General features: G+C 35.7%; 2 protein-coding genes across 2 annotated transcripts in view; both read right to left on the minus strand.

Annotated features, from left to right (window-relative positions):
* smg8 (SMG8 nonsense mediated mRNA decay factor) overlaps window positions 1–7,817 on the minus strand; it is a 10,537-nt gene extending 2,720 nt beyond the window's left edge. Inside the window, exons 1-3 of the mRNA XM_056467245.1 lie at window positions 6,263–7,817; window positions 3,975–4,120; window positions 1–209 (exon numbers count right to left, since the gene is read on the minus strand). The exon at window positions 1–209 is cut by the window's left edge and continues 661 nt beyond it. Coding sequence (XP_056323220.1) covers window positions 1–209; window positions 3,975–4,120; window positions 6,263–7,787 — 1,880 coding nt within the window. The 5' untranslated portion in view covers window positions 7,788–7,817. The remainder of the gene's footprint in view (window positions 210–3,974; window positions 4,121–6,262) is intronic.
* A 1,902-nt stretch (window positions 7,818–9,719) lies between these two features.
* On the minus strand, window positions 9,720–18,620 carry prr11 (proline rich 11). The gene is made up of 9 exons (XM_056466966.1): window positions 18,565–18,620; window positions 18,396–18,487; window positions 15,403–15,541; window positions 15,203–15,325; window positions 14,869–15,054; window positions 13,781–13,867; window positions 13,534–13,703; window positions 13,329–13,425; window positions 9,720–10,337 (listed from the first exon to the last, which is right to left on the minus strand). The coding sequence occupies exons 1-9, from the start codon at window positions 18,577–18,579 to the stop codon at window positions 10,296–10,298; spliced, it is 951 nt and encodes a 316-aa protein (XP_056322941.1). The 5' UTR covers window positions 18,580–18,620; the 3' UTR covers window positions 9,720–10,295.
* Window positions 18,621–18,715: the final 95 nt, after the last annotated feature.

Consider the following 18,715-nt stretch of genomic DNA (forward strand, 5'->3'; position numbering starts at 1 on the left):
CCCAAGCTGAGAGCGAGACTTAGACTCGTGCTTTCTCCAGGGGTGTGAGTGCTGGTCTCTTTCTCCTTCAGGCGATCAGCCTCCCCTGATGGAGGAACTTCTCCTGGTCTGGGCACCTCATCGCTGGCAGGAGCCGGGTCGGGCGTGCTGGCTTGAAATACTGGGAAGTTGATTCTTTCCAGTTTAGCACAACATTTCTCTTCAAGCATCTGTGAGCAGATGACAGAATGATGAAGAACACATTTAGATTTTATTCAAAGCGACTTACAAATGAGGATAAAAGAAGCAATTTAGGTTATTGATTGCTGCTTTCAAAAGCGCTGCTTCATAGGGATGTAACCATTCAATTAACTCACGATTTGATATGATACTAAGCTCACGATTTAGTCATGATTTTTAAACAAAATTATTTGAAACAAATTTGAGGTTAGGAGCCCTTTCATTTTTTCTTAAACGCTGCACATTTTGCAAAATAATATATATTCTGCCATAACGAATTTGTTATTTTAAAAATAAACCAATTCCAAAAAAAAGAAAAGAAAGAAAAACCCAAACTAAAGACGACTCATTAATAAAAACAAACTAAAACTGTGTCTGTGCTGGGATTTGACATTTTTAAAAAGAAATATCAGCATATCTGGCATAAGCTGAGGTCTTTGCACATTTACAATGTCCCCTGCTGATGAAAAACTCTTTCACTGGGGACTGAGATGGCTGGTATGGAGAGGAAAGTCTTTCCTAAACCAGAGAGCTGGGTGTACAGAGGTGGTCAATAGGCCCTCTGAATCAGGGGACTGGCTACTGGCACAAAAAAAAAAAGATAATAAAATTACTAATTAAATAGTAGGACAGAGAAAGCAGTTGAACATGATTATGAAGGTGAATAATTAATATTACTTGTATAATTAATTAGTACAAGTATCAGTGTGATACACTTTAGAGATAATCTTGAACATTTTTAAATATTCAATAACAATAAGCAAATTATTAAAATATGCATAAACTAACTTGAAAAGGAGTAAAATAATCTAACACCTGCTTCTGTAACAGAATAACTTTCTCTTTCAGTCTGAAAAACATCTTCTCACTTTCGCTATGAAAACACTGATGCAATGTGTGATGTCAGAGCACTCGTCAGAGCAAGCTGAGCTGCAAATCATCCGGTCTGCGTGGTTTGGCTTATTAATAGGTTTTTTTTGCGTATAGACGTCTGTGATTGTAGTTTTTCACTGTGCTGGCGGTTTATGTGCATCATACATGTTGTTCTGTTGGTGTAAGGAAACGTCTTTTCACAGTATTTGCACACAGTTTGTGTTTTGTTTAGCGTGCTTCACCACTGTCATTTTGCTCTGCTGCTCCACCCAATAATATCCAGCTGCATGTCCGCAGAACCACGCACGTTTCAGGCACACACAATCCAGCACACACGATCCAGGCAAACCATATATGGTCACGACGGATGTTAATGTTATTAACGTCTTCTCGGACATCGTCATCAATTTACTGTTATATATATATTGTCAATAATTAGCGTAATAAACAATAGTGTATACTATTTCACAAATATGGCGATCGGGACAGGCAAATGGGGAACATAGTTTCCGATCATCGATCAATATAATAGACTGAACAGTTTTCTATCAGTCATCATAGATGATCAGTCATTACTTATCTGACAGAGTCAGTACAGCAGATACTTGTTTGCTGGCACTGCTAAAATATTTTTCAGAGATATATAACGATCTTAAATTGAACAGAATTATTTAAAATATAATGGATTCATTATAATGAAGGAAATAATAGCAGGTTAATATGTATAGACCGGTATAGACCATTTTAAGGGGTGTAAACAAAAGCAATGGTCCCAACGTCATTCCTGTTTTACATTTTTAATTTCCATAGCTTCTGAGAATTCAAAAAGAGCCACATATTGATAAATATTGTTATGACAGCTGTTTTAACATTAAGTTATGATTGAATTGCCTCTTGTTACAGTTCTGAAATAATTTGATAAAAAGCAGGAAATGTTCATGGACCAATGACATGACCACACTGAAATGGTACATTTAATAAATGTATAACACTATATTAATATTTTACTGCATCGTTTTAATAGTATTTTATTTGCTTAATTTTCTAATAACTTTTTTTATTAATGATTTCCCACATTAAATACTGTAGTAATTCATAGTAAGTAATTTATTGTTTTTATATTGTTATATGGTGTTTTTAGACCATAAATTACTGGTAATATGTGGTAATTATAGTTGCAACAAATATAGTAATACAAACAAATTAACTGTTAATTTAAAAAATATATATATATATTAATTATATAAATAAAATTACTAACAGTTGCTACACTAGTTAAAGATAAAGTAGTTTATATGTTTATAACTATATTAATTTTAATTAACTATAGTAATTCATTTTAATATGGCACATGTTTGTTTTTTATATTTTACTACAAAACGATTTTAACTATGACAACATTAGGATCCTGAATTAGTTTATTACTCATAATCCTACAATTAGATGGTCTATTATGTTTTCTTTGTGTATGTGGATATGTGAATAAAGTCATGAGTGTTTAACTAACTATTTTTATTTACATAACTGCACAAATGTTAAAATGATTATCATGATATAATAATGAAATAATGACATAATAATGAAATAATGACTGAAATGGGAAACCCTGAACTGTTCACAGTCTATGGTTACAATCGCCATATTTGTAAAATTCAGTAGGTGGCGAAAATGCTCCTAAGGAGTTAGTCGTCGTTAAACAAGAAAAAAAATAGAAGAAGACTGATGCGTCATTAACCATACGGTTTGCCTAGATTGTGTGTGCTAGATTGTGTGTTTGCCTGAAACGTGTGTGTGTGGTTCTGCAGCTGGATATACCTTGTTCCACCTCTTGCTCGCCGTGATGTGCAGGTAAAGCGAAATTGCGCCTGTAAACAGCGCCCCCTCTGTTCAAATGTATTGCGATTCATTCAACATTTCAACTAGTTTGAATTGTCACATATATGAATCGGCTCACGGTGAATCGTTACATCCCTACTGCTTCATGAAGCATCGAAACCTTTAAAAATCTTTTGTTTTGAATCAGTGGTTTGGAGCAATGTCACATGACTTTACTAAACAAGGCTTAGTTATGTCCTTACTTTTTCGAGAATTAAATGGTTCTTTATTGGGGGTGGGGGCTCAGAAATATTTTAAAATCGACATGAATTGTGCAGGTTAATGGTGAATCACTGAACAGGTTGTATTGGTTTTACCTCATTTCAGATCAGTTTTGTGTTGTCATTTGTACAATGAAAAAGGAATAATATTATTTGTGTCTTGTCCTGTTCAGCATAACCTATCAAGGAACCAACAAGACATAAGCCTTGGAAATGTATTAAGGAAATCCAGACACTTTATATTTGATGATATTAGATGATAAGTTAAGTATATTGATATGTTATACATACGTTTCTAATGCATGTTTTGCTTGCATTTATATGACTTTAACCACCAGGCGGCTTGTAACATGGAGCCGGATTAGCTGGTTAGCCAGTTAAGTTTCAGTTCAGTTTGCACCAATCCATGGTTAACCCCCAGAGCAGGTTTGCAGTGTAAGATACCAGGGTAACAAAATTGAGCTACCCTCTGGTACCTAAAACCCAAGATTGGTGCAAATTAAACTGTAGCTTAACTGGCTACCCAGCTAATCCAGCTTCATGGTCCAGGAGCAATGTGTCCCTAGCTATCAAATGCTTTGAAACAGTGGTTTTGTGAAGCAATTGGTGGAATTGTTTTGAACTTTGAAAAGTTTTGTTTCTCCCATTACTACTTTATACCATGAGAGCAGTAATATATAGATGCAATTGCAAGTTTAAGTTGGTTTATTAATCTTTTTTTAGAATAGATCTAAAGCTTATGTAGAGAATTAATATGGTTCAAAAATACAAACTATATTTACTGACTTGATAGAAGTCATAATTGGCGGTCTGGATGTCAAAGGGATCTTCTCTCGGAGACTGCTTCCTACCACAGTTACAGGAGCTTGTAGAGCGACCCCTGCTGTTGTGGTAGAGAATGGGTGGGTTGTGCTCCATTTCTGGCTTCTCACCTGCAATTTAAGAAACAAAAAGGTAAATGAGGTACAGAATAGTGTATCCTAATATGCTGTTTAATAACAGAAAATAACTTTTGTGACTCGACAAAGAGTTTGGGAATTAAACAGACACACACACACACACAAACTAAAGTCCCTTTCTATAAGACACGCTGAAAAAATGATTCATTGAAATACATTTAAGGTAACTGGTTGAAAACAATTTATATGGGCTGAATTAAAACAAACTAAATTTAGTAATGTTCAACTTAATTTGTCATTTTATTTGTTCATTATATGTGCTTCCGCTAGGGGCCATTCTTAGAAGTCATGGGTTGTCTTTCCATTTCTATGCTGATGACACCCAGATTTCCTTATCTATTAAGAGGAATGACCTTCTCGCTCTTAGTACCTTACTAAGGTGCTTAGATGAGATCTAAGCTATAAAATCTGGCTATTCCACAATATTTTAACATTGATTGATGCTAAAACAGAGGTGATTGTCTTCTACTGATCATGCTCAGGGCACATGTCTAGATCTGGGCTGCTTATCTGTCTTTAGATCCCCCCGTGTGTGAAATCTGGATGTCATCCTTCATTAAAAATAGACAAGCAGATCAGTTTGGTTATTGGCTCTAGTTTTTATCAACTCTGCTTGCTGTCTGATGGCAAACATTTCTTAAATCCCACCACACTAGAGACGATTAGACAACTGTAATGCACTTTACAGTGGCATCTCAAAATCAAAAATTTCTTGCCTTCAGTTGCTCCAAAATAGTTGCTCCATATTTGTAATAGTAGGAAATATGACCACATTACCCCTTATCTAAGGGGGCTCCATTGGCTGCCCGTCCAATTTAGAATTGATTTTAAAAGTGCTTTTACTGCTATATAAATCTCTTCATAATCTAGCCCCAACCTATCTCTCAGAGCTGTTGCATTTTACACTCCCGTGAGAACTCTTAGATCAAGTCATCAAAAACTGCTTTTTTTTCGTTCCTCAGTCCAGACTGAAACATAGAGGGGACAGAGCTTTCTCGGTGGCGGGTCTTTGGTTATGGAACACTTTGCCGCTTGAGATTCGAATGGCTCCATCACTATCTATTTTTAAATCACTCCTAAAAATGAACCTATTTAGTTCGGCTTTTTAATTTTATTTTAATAGTCCTTTCTATTCTATTTCTAACTGAACTAAACTGAACTGAATTTAAACACTAAAAACTGAACTACACTGTTCCAATTTACTATGACCTTTTATGTGAAGCTGCTTTGACACAATCTACATTGTAAAAGCGCTATACAAATAAAGGTGAATTGAACTGAATTTCTACTGTTGGCTGATTCCAGCGTAATGGATGTGACGTTTGCAGTAAAAATTCACAGAGAAAGTAGATGTTAACATTATATTGAAACATCTATTTATATTTTCTAAAACAATTAACCACAGAGTTATGGGATAAAAATAAATAAATAAATCAATCTGTAAACATTTTTTAAACTTTAAATGAGCATGTGTTATGGATGTGACATCTGCGAGTTTACAATATAAAACATATTTTGTAGAAATTCTGTTAATTAAACTGCATAACCCAAAAGAGGTAATGCTAATTAAAAGCATAAGAGTGGGCTCACTGTAGAACAAACATGATTGATTTGATTTTATTTTGACATTTTTGCATTTTTGAGGGAAAAGCTTCGTTATGGATGTGACGGATGTGAAATTTCGTGTGACTTTAGTAGATCAAAAGTTTGAAAACACTGACAGACATTTTTAAGTATTTTTACAGAACTGTAAAATACTGCCTACGCAAAAAATGTAGAAACTGTTCCGCTATTTTGGTGAAAACTTTATGGCAATGTTGACATTTGCATGGAATTGCTCTGCTACATTTAAAAAAATTTCCCAGTCATTTCTCTCGTCTTATTTTTGTTTTTATATTGTCTTTTTATTTAACTTTGTCTTATGTACAGCACTTTGGTCAGTCTTGTGACAGTTTTTAAATGTGCTCTATAAATAAAGGAACTTGAACTTGTTTAAATCCAGCCCATATAAACAGTTTGCACACCGTTACCTAAAAAAAATGTAGTAAATCCAATGAATCATCTTTTTCCTGATCTGCCAAATGCAGATGTAACCCATGACATGTGTAACTTTACCTGGCTTTGGCAGCAGGTGAAACTTATGTACGCAGTGCTGATCTGTAAGGCTGCGCTCCTCACAGAGCTGATGCCCGTTACTCCAGAACTTATAGCAATCCTCATGAAGCTGTAAAGCGTATCGTTGAAAAGCAACCCCCCTGGCATGCTGGCTGTACACCCTCAACGCCTGCGCCAGCTGATTCTTGTGCACCGTGGTGGTGTAATTATGGGGCAGGTTTGACTGGTAGGCGCTGTGAGCCAAGGGCAAGGCTTTCTGACAGCGGTTCTCAGAAAACTTGGCATCCGCATCCAAGAAGCCCTCCAGCACTTTGAGCTGCCCCTGCACCTTGAGGGAAATCTCAGTTGCATCTTCCTCAATACTCTCGATCATGACCTGATAAAGCTTGTATGCAGCGTGCACCCATTTGGTGTAAGTGGGCAGCTCAAAGTGTGATGGCTGCGGATTGCGGCCTACACTATCATCAAACCCTTTCTTGGTCAACACCAGTTCAACATGCTGCCAGAGAAACTCCTTTAGGGTGCAGTCCACCAACTGTCCTCCTGAGGAAAGACTGCTTTCCACATTGAAAGATGGCTGTCTGTTGGAGTGCCTCATCTGTTGGTAACGCCTCTGCCCGGGCACAGGTGTGCCACCTTCATTCTCTCGAAAAGCACAATTGGAGCGCAAGTGACCCAACAGAGTGCCTATGGGGTCCTCATCTGGTCCTCCCACTACATATACAAAAGCCTGATTAGCAGGCACTGTAAAGAGACAATTACTACTCTGGTTGGTCAACACACGACTTTTTCTGAATATCCTGTATATCTGATCCTCCAAAGCATGCTGCATACGCCGTCTAGGGGAGTGTTTTTTGGGTTTTTCCACTCCAGAGCCATCAGTCCCATTCCCACCCATGCAAGAGGAGCCAACTCTGAGCGCTCCGTTCATCTGGAAGACAAACAGGAGGCGTGGAGGACACGGACGACAATTTAACTTCCACTCCTTTGATATTGGTGAATCTTTAATCGCTGCACGCAGCAGCGGAAGCGCTTTCTGACGCAACGCGTCCAAAGCGCGGAACATTCTATCGTAGGTAACGTCAAACGAGCATGTGGGATGAACGAGCAGCAGAATGTGACATAGTGAAAACAGATACAGAAGCTGTAAACAGTGGTCCTTTTCTGCCGCTTTCCAAAACTCGTGGGCTTCTGCGTGACCTAAACCTACCGTCAGAGACTCGCACGCACGAATGAAATGGCGGTTGTCGAAAACAGATGTTAATACGAGATACAGCACGCGGTTTTCTTGATTATAATACGCCTGTATCGAAGCTCCTCCGCCCGGACTGTCAGTGTCGTCGCTCCCGAAGAGAGAGAAGATGTGTTTATTTGCCAAGGTGTTGATGAGAGAGTCTTTAGCTGATCCGGGTTGCATCGCGCTTTTCCCAAATATTCCCAAAATGCAGACGCCCTCATCTTTGTCGGCGGCGTCTTCTATTATTTCTGACTGTAACAGCGCCTTGATATTCATAGGCACCGCCATGTTTGCTGGACAGAAACAAAGGGGTGGAGCCTACAGCGAACGCACGGATTTGAGTCCGGGTGGATCCATCATCTGCACATTAATATCCGCAGAAAAGTCTCACATATGTTTCTCTATATATGGAGTCTTATATAGCCTACTTATAGTTTTGTCATAATATAATAAATATAAGCATTATTTAAATGTATTATTTTTTAAATATCTAAAGTTTTTGTTTCTTTTTGCGTAACGTAGTTCTCCCAAATACCATAGTACTTATTAGTTTTTATGATCCATACTATAGTATACTGTTCATGATGTGGTATTTAGAACGCTTTATTAATGAATGCTACAGCATACTGTAGTGTTAACTATACTGAACTATTAAACTAATAAATACTGTAGTTAACTTTAACAGCTTCTACTACAGTAAATCGTTTGTATTGTAGTATAAACCCAACAGTTGTAGAACACAGTATTGTAATTACCACAGCAAGTACCACGACAGATTAAAGCACTTTTTTTAATAGTCTGGCTACTGAGCATTCACTACAATTTACTATAGTATTTTTTTTCACTGTAGTAGTTCATTGATTTAGATGATTACTTTCAAGCTACATGTGGTCAGACGTTAGACTACTCTGTATTCTCTCAACTGTTTCAATTGATGTGGAATATTTTTTGTAACTAAACTTAAACAGCATTGTAATGGCAGTGGATGGCGCTTAATATTATGAATCCTACAAAAGGACATCCATTCATCATTTTTTTTTTTTTTAGCCCAGTCACTTGACTTTGTTATTGACAGAAGGCAATAACTAACCCATTGGAGTCATGTGGATTACTTTTATTATGCATTTCGGAGCTTTAAAACTTCAGCACTATTTATTGTAGTTACGAAATTTGAAAAAGCCAACATATTCATTGATGGAGATCCAGTTCTGTTAAGCTTATATATCTAGGATGGGTTGAGGGTATGTTCACACACACACACACACACACACACACACACACACACACACACACACACACACACACCTATAATCCAGCCAACTCAAATTAGAAAAAAAAAGTGAGAGGGGGAAAAAAAGCTAATAGACACAACAGGTAGTCAAATAAATGTAATAATAATAATAATAATAATAATAATAAATAAAAAAACTTTAAATATCAAATCAATATATTAGTATAAAATAAAACATGTGTCAGAAATAAAACATATGCATTGTTTCCAGTGAGGACGTAGAGAAACTTGTTCATGCTTTTATCAGCAGCAGGGTGGATTACTGTAAAAGCCTCCTCACCAGCCTTCCCAAAAGACAGCTGCAGCTCATCCAGAATGCTGCTGCCAGGATTCTGACCAGAACCAGAAAAATCAGAGCACATCACACCTGTCCTCAGGTCTTTACACTGGCTCCCAGTTACATTAAGAATATATTTTAAAGTATTATTACTAGTCTATAAATCATTAAATGGCCTAGGACCTCAATACATTACATACCTGCTGACTGAATACAAACGGATCACTCAGATCTTTAGGATCAAATAAATTAGAAATTCCGAGAGTTCAATCAAAGCAGGGTGAATCGGCCTTCAGCTACTGCGTCCCTCGCTGCTGGAATCAGCTTCCAGAAATGATCGGATGTGCTCCAACATTGGGCACATTCAAATCGAGAGTAAAAACACATCTGTTTAGCTGTGCCTTTACTGAATGAGCACTGTGCTACGTCCCACAGATCGCATCCCACAGGTCATTTCTTCCCTTTCATTTTCATCCTTCTATAACCAGTTTTAACACGTTTTAATCATTTTTGTTCTTTAATCTTTTATTCTTGTTTATGTAAAGCACTTTGAATTACCACTTTGTATGAAATGTGCTATATAAATAATCTTGCCTTAAGTATAATACTACATAAATGCACTCATTTGTAAACCAAAAAGACGCACACACAGTTTTATAGGTCCAATATTTATTAAACGTTTTCCATTACTGCAATACTTTTACATACAAATAATTGTGGCTTTAGAGAAATATTGCATAAGACCCTTAAAATAAAACATCAAGACATAAAGCACCAATAGTACTGGATTTCTGGATCTTGTCAATTTCGTAGACACACAGCATCATGTACTATATAGTACAGTGGAGTTGGTTCACCAATCCAGTATCATTTTAAGTAACAGTGACAATAAACTGCATAATTATACAGAGAACGATGCCGATGCTCATGCTTTTGTACATTCAGTATTTAGACAGTGTGCATTTTCTTTACGCTTGTAAGCACGGCTTAAAAATTCTGATAAAAAAAAAAAAAAAGGAGCACATTCCACAAGCAATAAGACAAAAACAGCAGCAGCAAGTATCAAAATACGGTCCTGTCACTAAAAAAATACTACAGCAACATGACAGTTTGAGAACCTATGGAAGCTATTAGTATGTCACAGTAAACATGTAAAAACACTCAAAAAAACAAGACAATACAAACCATGCAAGCACAATGTACAGTAACAATATAGTTAATTTTTTCTTTAGGCACACTTGAATGGTGACAGTCCTTTTGTTAGAGAATTCTGTAGAGTTGAACACAAAATGAAATAAGGGATCGATTTGTGATTTATACTGTGATAAAATGAATGTTTCAGAGTGTGACATATGCACAATTCACACCTGCTATTAATATGCAGGTTTTTTAATACATCCGTAGAAAGATGATATTCATTTATTGCCATATCAGCAACTTTCATGGCAAGATGAATACAAATACATTGCATGATAAGAACAACTTCATATCTCAATAAGAAGTGATACACAGATAGAAATAAATACTGAGAAAAACTATATTAAAAAGTTAAACATGATTTTTCAATTCAATATGTCATCATTTATTCCTTTTTCCATTCGGAATTATGGTTTACTAGCATGTTTCTAGCATAAATTAGCATGCTGTTAGCATGTTTCTAGCATAAATTAGCATGTTGCTAGCATGTTTCTAGTATAACCTAGTATGTTAGCATGAATTAGCATGTTGCTGGTATGTTTATGGTATGAATTAGCATGTTGCTAGTATGAATAATATGTTAGTGTGTTTTGTGTGGATTCGTGTGTCACAAGTATGTTTTTTTTATAATTATTTTTTCAGGGTTTTCACCTTTAATAGATAGGACAGTAGCACTGAAAAAAAGTGTTGCATGCAATACTGTTGCAAACAATTTATTTGTGTTGAATTTAAACAAACAAATTAAATTGAGCAATGTTCAACTTAATTTGTTTGTTTAAATTCAGCCCAAATAAATTGTTTAGAACCACTTAACGTAAAAAAAAATTGAGTAAATCCAAGGAATCATCTTTGAATAATTTTTTTCAGTGTAGAGAGTATTGACAGGAAAGTGTGGGGAGCAGAGAGAGGGGAAGAATCGGCATAGGACCACGAGGCGGGAATCAAACTCAGGTCGCCGCGAGCACCGGAGAGCATGTGTCGACACATGCTTCTAGTATGAAATGGTATGTCGTTAGTATGTTTCTAGTATGGATTGGTATATTGTTAGTATGTTTCAAATATGATTCGTATGTTTGTTAGTATGTTTCTAGTATAGATTGGTATGTCGTTAGTATGTTTTTGGTCAGCTTTTGGAAAACCTTAAGCCGGATCAGTTGGAAAAGATATAGCAACCCGAATCAGACCAGTTTGGAGGTTTGGTGTTAGTTTGGTGGTTGTAGTATGAACGCTCTAGGAGGAGATGCATATAGAAATTCTCAGAAGACTATTATAGAATAGTCTCAGAAGAAGAAGATTAAGTTTATGTAGTATAACAGCATGTTGGCTTTCTCAAGCCACCATAAACATCAGTAGCATCAGTAATCTTTACCATTATTTTGGCTTTTCTTCTAGCTAATAAAAAGGAATTCTAAGGATATAACAATCCAAATCACAATTTATGAGACTGATCTAAACATACGAGACAAAAATAGTCAAATAGCAAAAAAAACAATGCAAATCAAATAAAATAAATACTACAAATAAAATAATTATCTTTCAAATGTAAACTAAAGGGGGTTGGACACCGGCCACACATGGCAGTTGGAAGCATCAGACACGCACATTCAAGAGTAATTTAATCGTTTTATTGATAATTAGAATAGATCTGAACAGCACTCAATGATAATAATCTGCACTGTGTTGATAAGTATCTTTTAAATATCGTATCTTGTCTAGGTAAAGGATTTCTGCAGGTTTCATCAAGTCAAATTTAAGATTCTAGACTTGGGGCTAAACACTAAGGCTTTTTTGTAATGTCCCGGTTTGACCAATGGAATTTGGAAAAACAAATGTCTTTTCTTAACCACATATTTTGATGTGTCAAAACAAGAAAACTCTAGTTGTATACACCAAGTAACACCTTGTACAACTTGTTATTTGTAGAAATATTATTTATCTAACATATGCTAGCCTGGGTGATTACTGAATCAAACGCCCTTTGTATTTTTATTTCAGAAAAATAAAATTTCAAGAGTTCACACTTAGCTGATGATTGATTATAAAGCATGCTGTCCCGGGAGAGAACTCTGAGCTCATAAGATCCTTGAGCCCGGGCTCCCTCCCGTTTGCAAGGCGAGAGGGGAGTTTGAGCTCAGGTAGATCTTGAAACTCCCCTGCTGTAGTAGCTAATGAACAGATAGTAATTGCTCTTAAGAGATAACTACTTACTAGGTGCATGTCTATGGGGCCGATTTGGATTAGTCAATTAACCTAAGTTGCATGTTTTTGGATGGTGGGAGGAAACCAGGGAACCTGGGGAAACCCCCGTGAGCACCGGGAGAACGTGTAAACTCCGCACAGAAACGTCAGCTGGCTTGGTAAGGACTAGAACCAGTGACGTTCTTGCTGTGAGGCAACAGTGCTGGGCCACCATGCCACCCATCTAGGAAAGGAGGAGGAGTAGGGGTGTAAGGGGGATTCCTCAAAACGAAGATGGCTGTTATATGGAATTTAGGGTATTTATAGTGGCTTAGGAATCGTCTGATTGGTCAATTATAAATTGGAAAATGCAGAATCAGCCGCAAGCAAACATAAGCACTTGTGGTTTTATATTTTCATTCACACTGAATATGGTCACACTTTACATTAATGTACTTACTAGCATATAATAATATTTAATATGAAACTCTGCAGATAGTGCTCTTTGGCTGTAGCTGGGTGCATTTGAACTATTGCTGGGTGCAGCAGAAAGCCGCCGAATTGCAGGGCCGGTGTATATACCCTCATAGATTTCAATGTTTACATTTCGAGAATGCATGGCGCATCTTAAGACCCTTATTCTAAGCTTGTATTTTTACATTAATATAATAATTTTTTCTAAGCACAAAAAAAAAAAACCCACTTCGCGTCATATTAAAACTTATAACTTATTTATAGCTCTGAAATTCCAACACAAACTATGTTCTTGGCTGAACATTCACAATCTGATCACTCAAAGTGCATGCTACCTGGTGGAAAAGCCCTGATAAAAAGTGAAAATTAAATCCTAAAATTGCAATATTCATTTTATGAAAAAGTTACATACCAGATACTTGTTTCCCAACCCTTTGGTCATGCTTGGATCCAAGCTTGAATCAGTCACATTGTTCTCTTTGTTACTCCGTGGTGTGCCTCCAGGACTCCTGAGAGTTCATAACAGTACAAGTATTAAGCTGTAACATCTTCACACACAGGCTTTCATGCATGTCTGGGCTCGAATTCCAGCAATATCAAGTAAAAGGAAATCTTACCTGGTTATGTTCACTTTTCTTAGCGGTACCCGAAGATTCATGCTGTTTTTGGTTGGTGTCCTCAGGCTTGACCGAAGCTTTAAGGGGAGGTCAGAATTGGAGCGTCGCAATCTGACTTTCTGCAAATCTGCAAGTGTGACCAATGGTGAACGTCTTTTCTCTGGAGACATCTGCAAATGACAAACAAACATCATAAACATCTACTCAGTTCAGAATTTAATGGATAATTCAAAACTCTTTCCCTCACCAGAGTTTTCTGGCCTACAGTCACTTTTCTTAGTCGTACAGCCTGAAGATCTCGAAGAGTCACTGCAACAGGGCCATTTTGCTTCTCCTATTAGGAGACCGGAGCAATAAATAAAATAAAACAAATTATATTAAATAAAAAAATAAGTTAAATAAAAAAAAAATTATCATAACTTTGTTAATCAAAAAATTTGTTAATGCAGAAGCTCTGTACATTTTGGATATCTGCTTCCACAGCTATAAAGAAAAAGTTGGTACAGATGTGGAACCCCCCTGGTTTTATATATATTCTATAGACATGGCAACCCATGATCACATATTTTGAGGGAAAAAGAAAACAAGACTCTCCTCTTTAATAATTTATATAAAGAAATCAGGTTTAAATGTGATATACATGTCAGATTACCCTTATAAACATGTCAGATTATTGATTTGTATCATTATGTAGGTGTTTATTTATTTTTACAATAGATATTGTCTAATTGTACAGGTATACAATACTGTAAAACTTATTTTTTCCCATTTTTCTTTATTATATTTTTCCTGTTGCAATTGTATTTTAATTTAACTTATTTGTTAATTTATTTAGGCAGCAAGGGCCACTACAGGGAAGAAAAAAAATTACATCCTTGATTGTACAAAATATTTTATTAAAGCTTATAAATAAACATACATACATACATAGTATGTAATTGCTTGGTCTAAACCAGGGGTTCCCAAACATTTCAGCCCACGACCCCTAAAAAACAATGCCAGTGACTCGGAGGTGGGTATACTGTAAATACACAAATATTGCACACACACACAACAATAGGCCTGTATAAACGAGCATAAAAAAGTGTGACCCCCCCCCCGACCCCGACTTTGGGAACCACTGGTCTAAACTACAGTTATTTTTTGATTCATAATGTGCATATAATGGGGTGGGGGGACATATACGGGGTAATAGCTGTTAAAAGTAGTTTTTGGTCTGTTTGTAAAATGTTATATATTCATTTTGAAAAAAATAACAACTGAATGAATTACAAAAGATAACAAATAAACTGTCTGTTGATTATGTTGTATATGACAGCAGAAATAACCAATTACCTTCAGAGAGTTAGCTTGTGCAGTTTTCTTGGGAATCGAAGCCACTTTGGGAGGAAGGGTCACTAAAATTTGTGGAGGAGGAAGAGGTGGTGGTGGAGGGGGAGGAGGAGGTGGAGGGGAGACAAGTGAGCGAACACCATCAGGCATTTCACACTGACCATCTGAAGTCTTCACTTCTCGAGACAGCTAAAAAGTAACATTGAATGAACATAATGAGCACTGGAATTTTTAATAAAAATAATAAAAAAAAAAAAAAACGTTGCTGTACTAATTATTTTTTTTAATGATCACAGAGATGTTCATGTTAGTGCGCACATGCATTTGTTGCATTAACCTTCAAGGTTGAATGCAATAGTGCCAATTCCCTCTGCAGCTCGTCTACTTTTTGGTGAAGGGACTCCATTCTTTCTGCATAGCCTCTCCAGAAGAGGAAAACATTGAAGAATTCCCTACAGGTCTTAGAAAAGGGGGAAAAAGGGTCAGTAATGAGAAAACTCCTATTTTGAACACGAATCAATGAAAAAAAATCCTTACTTGGTAAATTGTCCTTCTGCATTTTTGCACAACACTCCTGAATGCAGATAACAGAGCTGTAATACTTAGTGGTGAAGACTGTTTAGTGGTTTGAATGCTCGTCTCATCCATATTGACCACCTTTGTTTTGCTGTCTGGACTAGGAGAGAGATTACAAAAATAAAAATTGGGAAAATTTTTGCTTACACACACCACTTTACAGGCCTGTCACAATCATGAATTTTATGCTGATGATGAATTGGTTGTCTAATAATCACAATTACCTTTGTTTATTTGACTAGAAAATCATTATATAGGCTTAAAACAAAATTAAAACTGAAAATAAAGTTCACTTTAATATTGATTCTTTTTAGACTAACACTAGCTCAGCATACCTGGATGTATAGTTATATACTTTATGATGATGATGTATAGGAAACGAGATGTATGCTCAAGCAAATATGTTGGTAAGAAGTTTTATATGATTAGATCTGTTTTTTAAGAGCATGTTGCAGTTCTTTTCATACAGCTTCTGCGTAGTTTAAGCTTAGTAAACAGAGTCTACGTACAACTTTACTTTGACATTTCCTTGAGAGAGAATGATGTCGACTGAAACTTTCTGTCTTACACCACTCCCACCAAAAGGATACCATTAGTACCCTTTAGGCAGTGGAAACACAAGCCTAATAAAAGGTGACCCGTAACAAAATGTACCACTCAGTGGAAACAGGCCAAAAGCGTACCAAACCTTACTATTTAGTGGAAACGGGCCATAAGCTGCAGGTTGTGTACAATAAATGTGTGAGGATTCTCCTGATAAAACTTAGATGGCGCAGTCTGATTTATTCTGTAAGGAAAGAGTACAGTTGTTCCCTGCTTTAAAGGGGAACTATTATGCAAAAATTACTTTTATAAGGGGTTTAAACACAGCTCTCTCCCTCATTAGCATATGATGCAAGTCTTGTTTTTGAATCTGCCACAATTTCATTTTAATTTAAAGCGACAGTCACCAAAATGGCACAATACGGATCAAAGCCTAAAAGGGGCAGTTTCAAACAGTTATAAAACAATATTTGAGGGTTATAATGAGCTGAAACTTCATATACACACTCTAGGGACATCAGAGACTTATTTGATGTATACATTTATTTGTCATGTGGACAATTCACATAATAATATTATAATAATGTTGACAAATCCTAGGCTTACGGATGTGCAACATCAGTCCTGTATGATGAAGTTTTATCATGAATGTCTTTAAGTGTATTGTCTGGACTGCATTTTATTGTTTGTTGTTTTTTGCTAACAGACCCAGAGTATTAAAGCTGAAAGACTTCAAAGTCACATTGAGTCTCCACAAAAATAAAATAAGCATGTAAATAACGGTGTAATAATTTTGGGCATGGCATTTTGCAAGCTTGGACTGGTAAATATACATGTGCTTACATTTAGCTTATATGAAATGAACACTAAACAACAATCATGTATATCTGAAATGACATGATTAGAAATGTTCAATTTATGATTAATACGTTTTAAGCGGTTTATAAATAAGGGCATAAATAGGGTTTATTTGCTACTGGATAATTCAGTTTATAACCTTTAACAAGGCAATAGAAAAAAACATGCATGCAAACAGTTTAAGGAAATAACGTTTGAGATTTTTAAATGTCAAATACATTAATTTGAAAAAATTATTAGTGCTGCACGATATTTGGAAATATATTGCTATATTTTGTTTTGCTGCAGTATATGTATATTTATATATATATATATATATATATATATATATATATATATATATATATATATATATATATATATATATATATATATATATATATATATATATATATATATATATATCTCATTTCACCAGATAATTTGAACAGCTCTATTTGGACAAATGACATTCAATTAGATAGGCAGGAGCAAAACTGCTTTTTAAATCCTGGCTTTCAGAATTCTCTAGCACTTTACATGTAGAGACTTGGACACAATCTCTCTGATAGCATTGCTGGCTTTGAAGCCATCTGGAAACCCTTTTTTATTATCTGTCAAATGTCAAGGATAAGAGTTTAAAGGGATGACCCTAACATTGTTTGCAAGATCACAATATTGCCCGTACCCACTGGCCTATATATATAACATTGTTAACTTATGTATAAAACTGGAGGAACTGATGTAACAATGGTTTAAAAATGTGTTTTTCTGCCTTTTGGCTTTTTTTCCCTCAAAATGTTCTATAAAAACAGAAAAGGGGGATGTAAACAAAAATAATGGTCCCAATGTATTTGCTGTTTTACATTTTTAATTTCTATTGCTTCAGAGAAACCAAAATGAGCCACATATTGATAACATTATTTATGACAGCTGTTTTTAACATTAAGTTATGATTGAAATACCTTATGAAATAAGTTATGATTTTAATAGTTTGAGAAAAAGCAGGAAATGTTCATGAGCCAATGACATGACCACATCGATATGGTCTATAGTTGTTGCAACTTTTTGTACTGCTCTGTGTTGGTTTAAGGTCAAAATAAAAATATAATATAAAAAAATATATGGACTGAGATGACAAAGTCTTTTTTTATGCAGTGAATGCATAAATTATATTGAATTAAAAGCAAAAATAAATAAAAACAGTACTTTATGACTTTATGGGGAGTCTAACCATGTTCAAATACAGAAACTGAACAATCAAATGTAAAATAACATCGTCATCATTGCATAAATAATGAAAAAAGGTCATAATATTTAGGAACATCTTCATCTTTTACTCTTTAATAAACCTTCGAATCCTGCGATGTCGATGCTCAAGCGATATATTATTCAGCCCTAAATATTATTTTTAAACTTTAAACCATAAGCAAACATGTTAAGAGTTCACAATAACAAAAAAAAAAGATATCTAAACAACACGTTAAACAGGAATCATAACCCATACTGCATGTGTATATTAAAACACTGTAAGGTTACATCCTGTCTGTGTTTTTGCAGTAACGTTAACTCACTCAGGGGCCGTTGGTGCCATCTTACTCTTTATGGCCAAGCGTCGACTGCTGCCATTTCTCTTCCTCCGCCGCTGAAAGGCACAGCCGAGGCCCTTAAAACAAATTACACACCGTTTAACGCTTCATCTTTTAAAAACATCGATTTAGGTAATTAACAATAACAACATACCCTGTATCCACCCATATGCCAACAGCTGTATGCCTGATTTTGAATATAGTTCCTTATTGCTTTCCTCCAATTGGAGTAGGGCTAATGTAAAAAGGGGCGGGACGTACAGTTTGATTGGTTCAATGTCGGTTTAACGGCTCCGCATTGGTTA

This window comes from Danio aesculapii, chromosome 10 (genome assembly GCF_903798145.1).
Source record: "Danio aesculapii chromosome 10, fDanAes4.1, whole genome shotgun sequence".
NCBI lineage: Eukaryota > Metazoa > Chordata > Actinopteri > Cypriniformes > Danionidae > Danio > Danio aesculapii.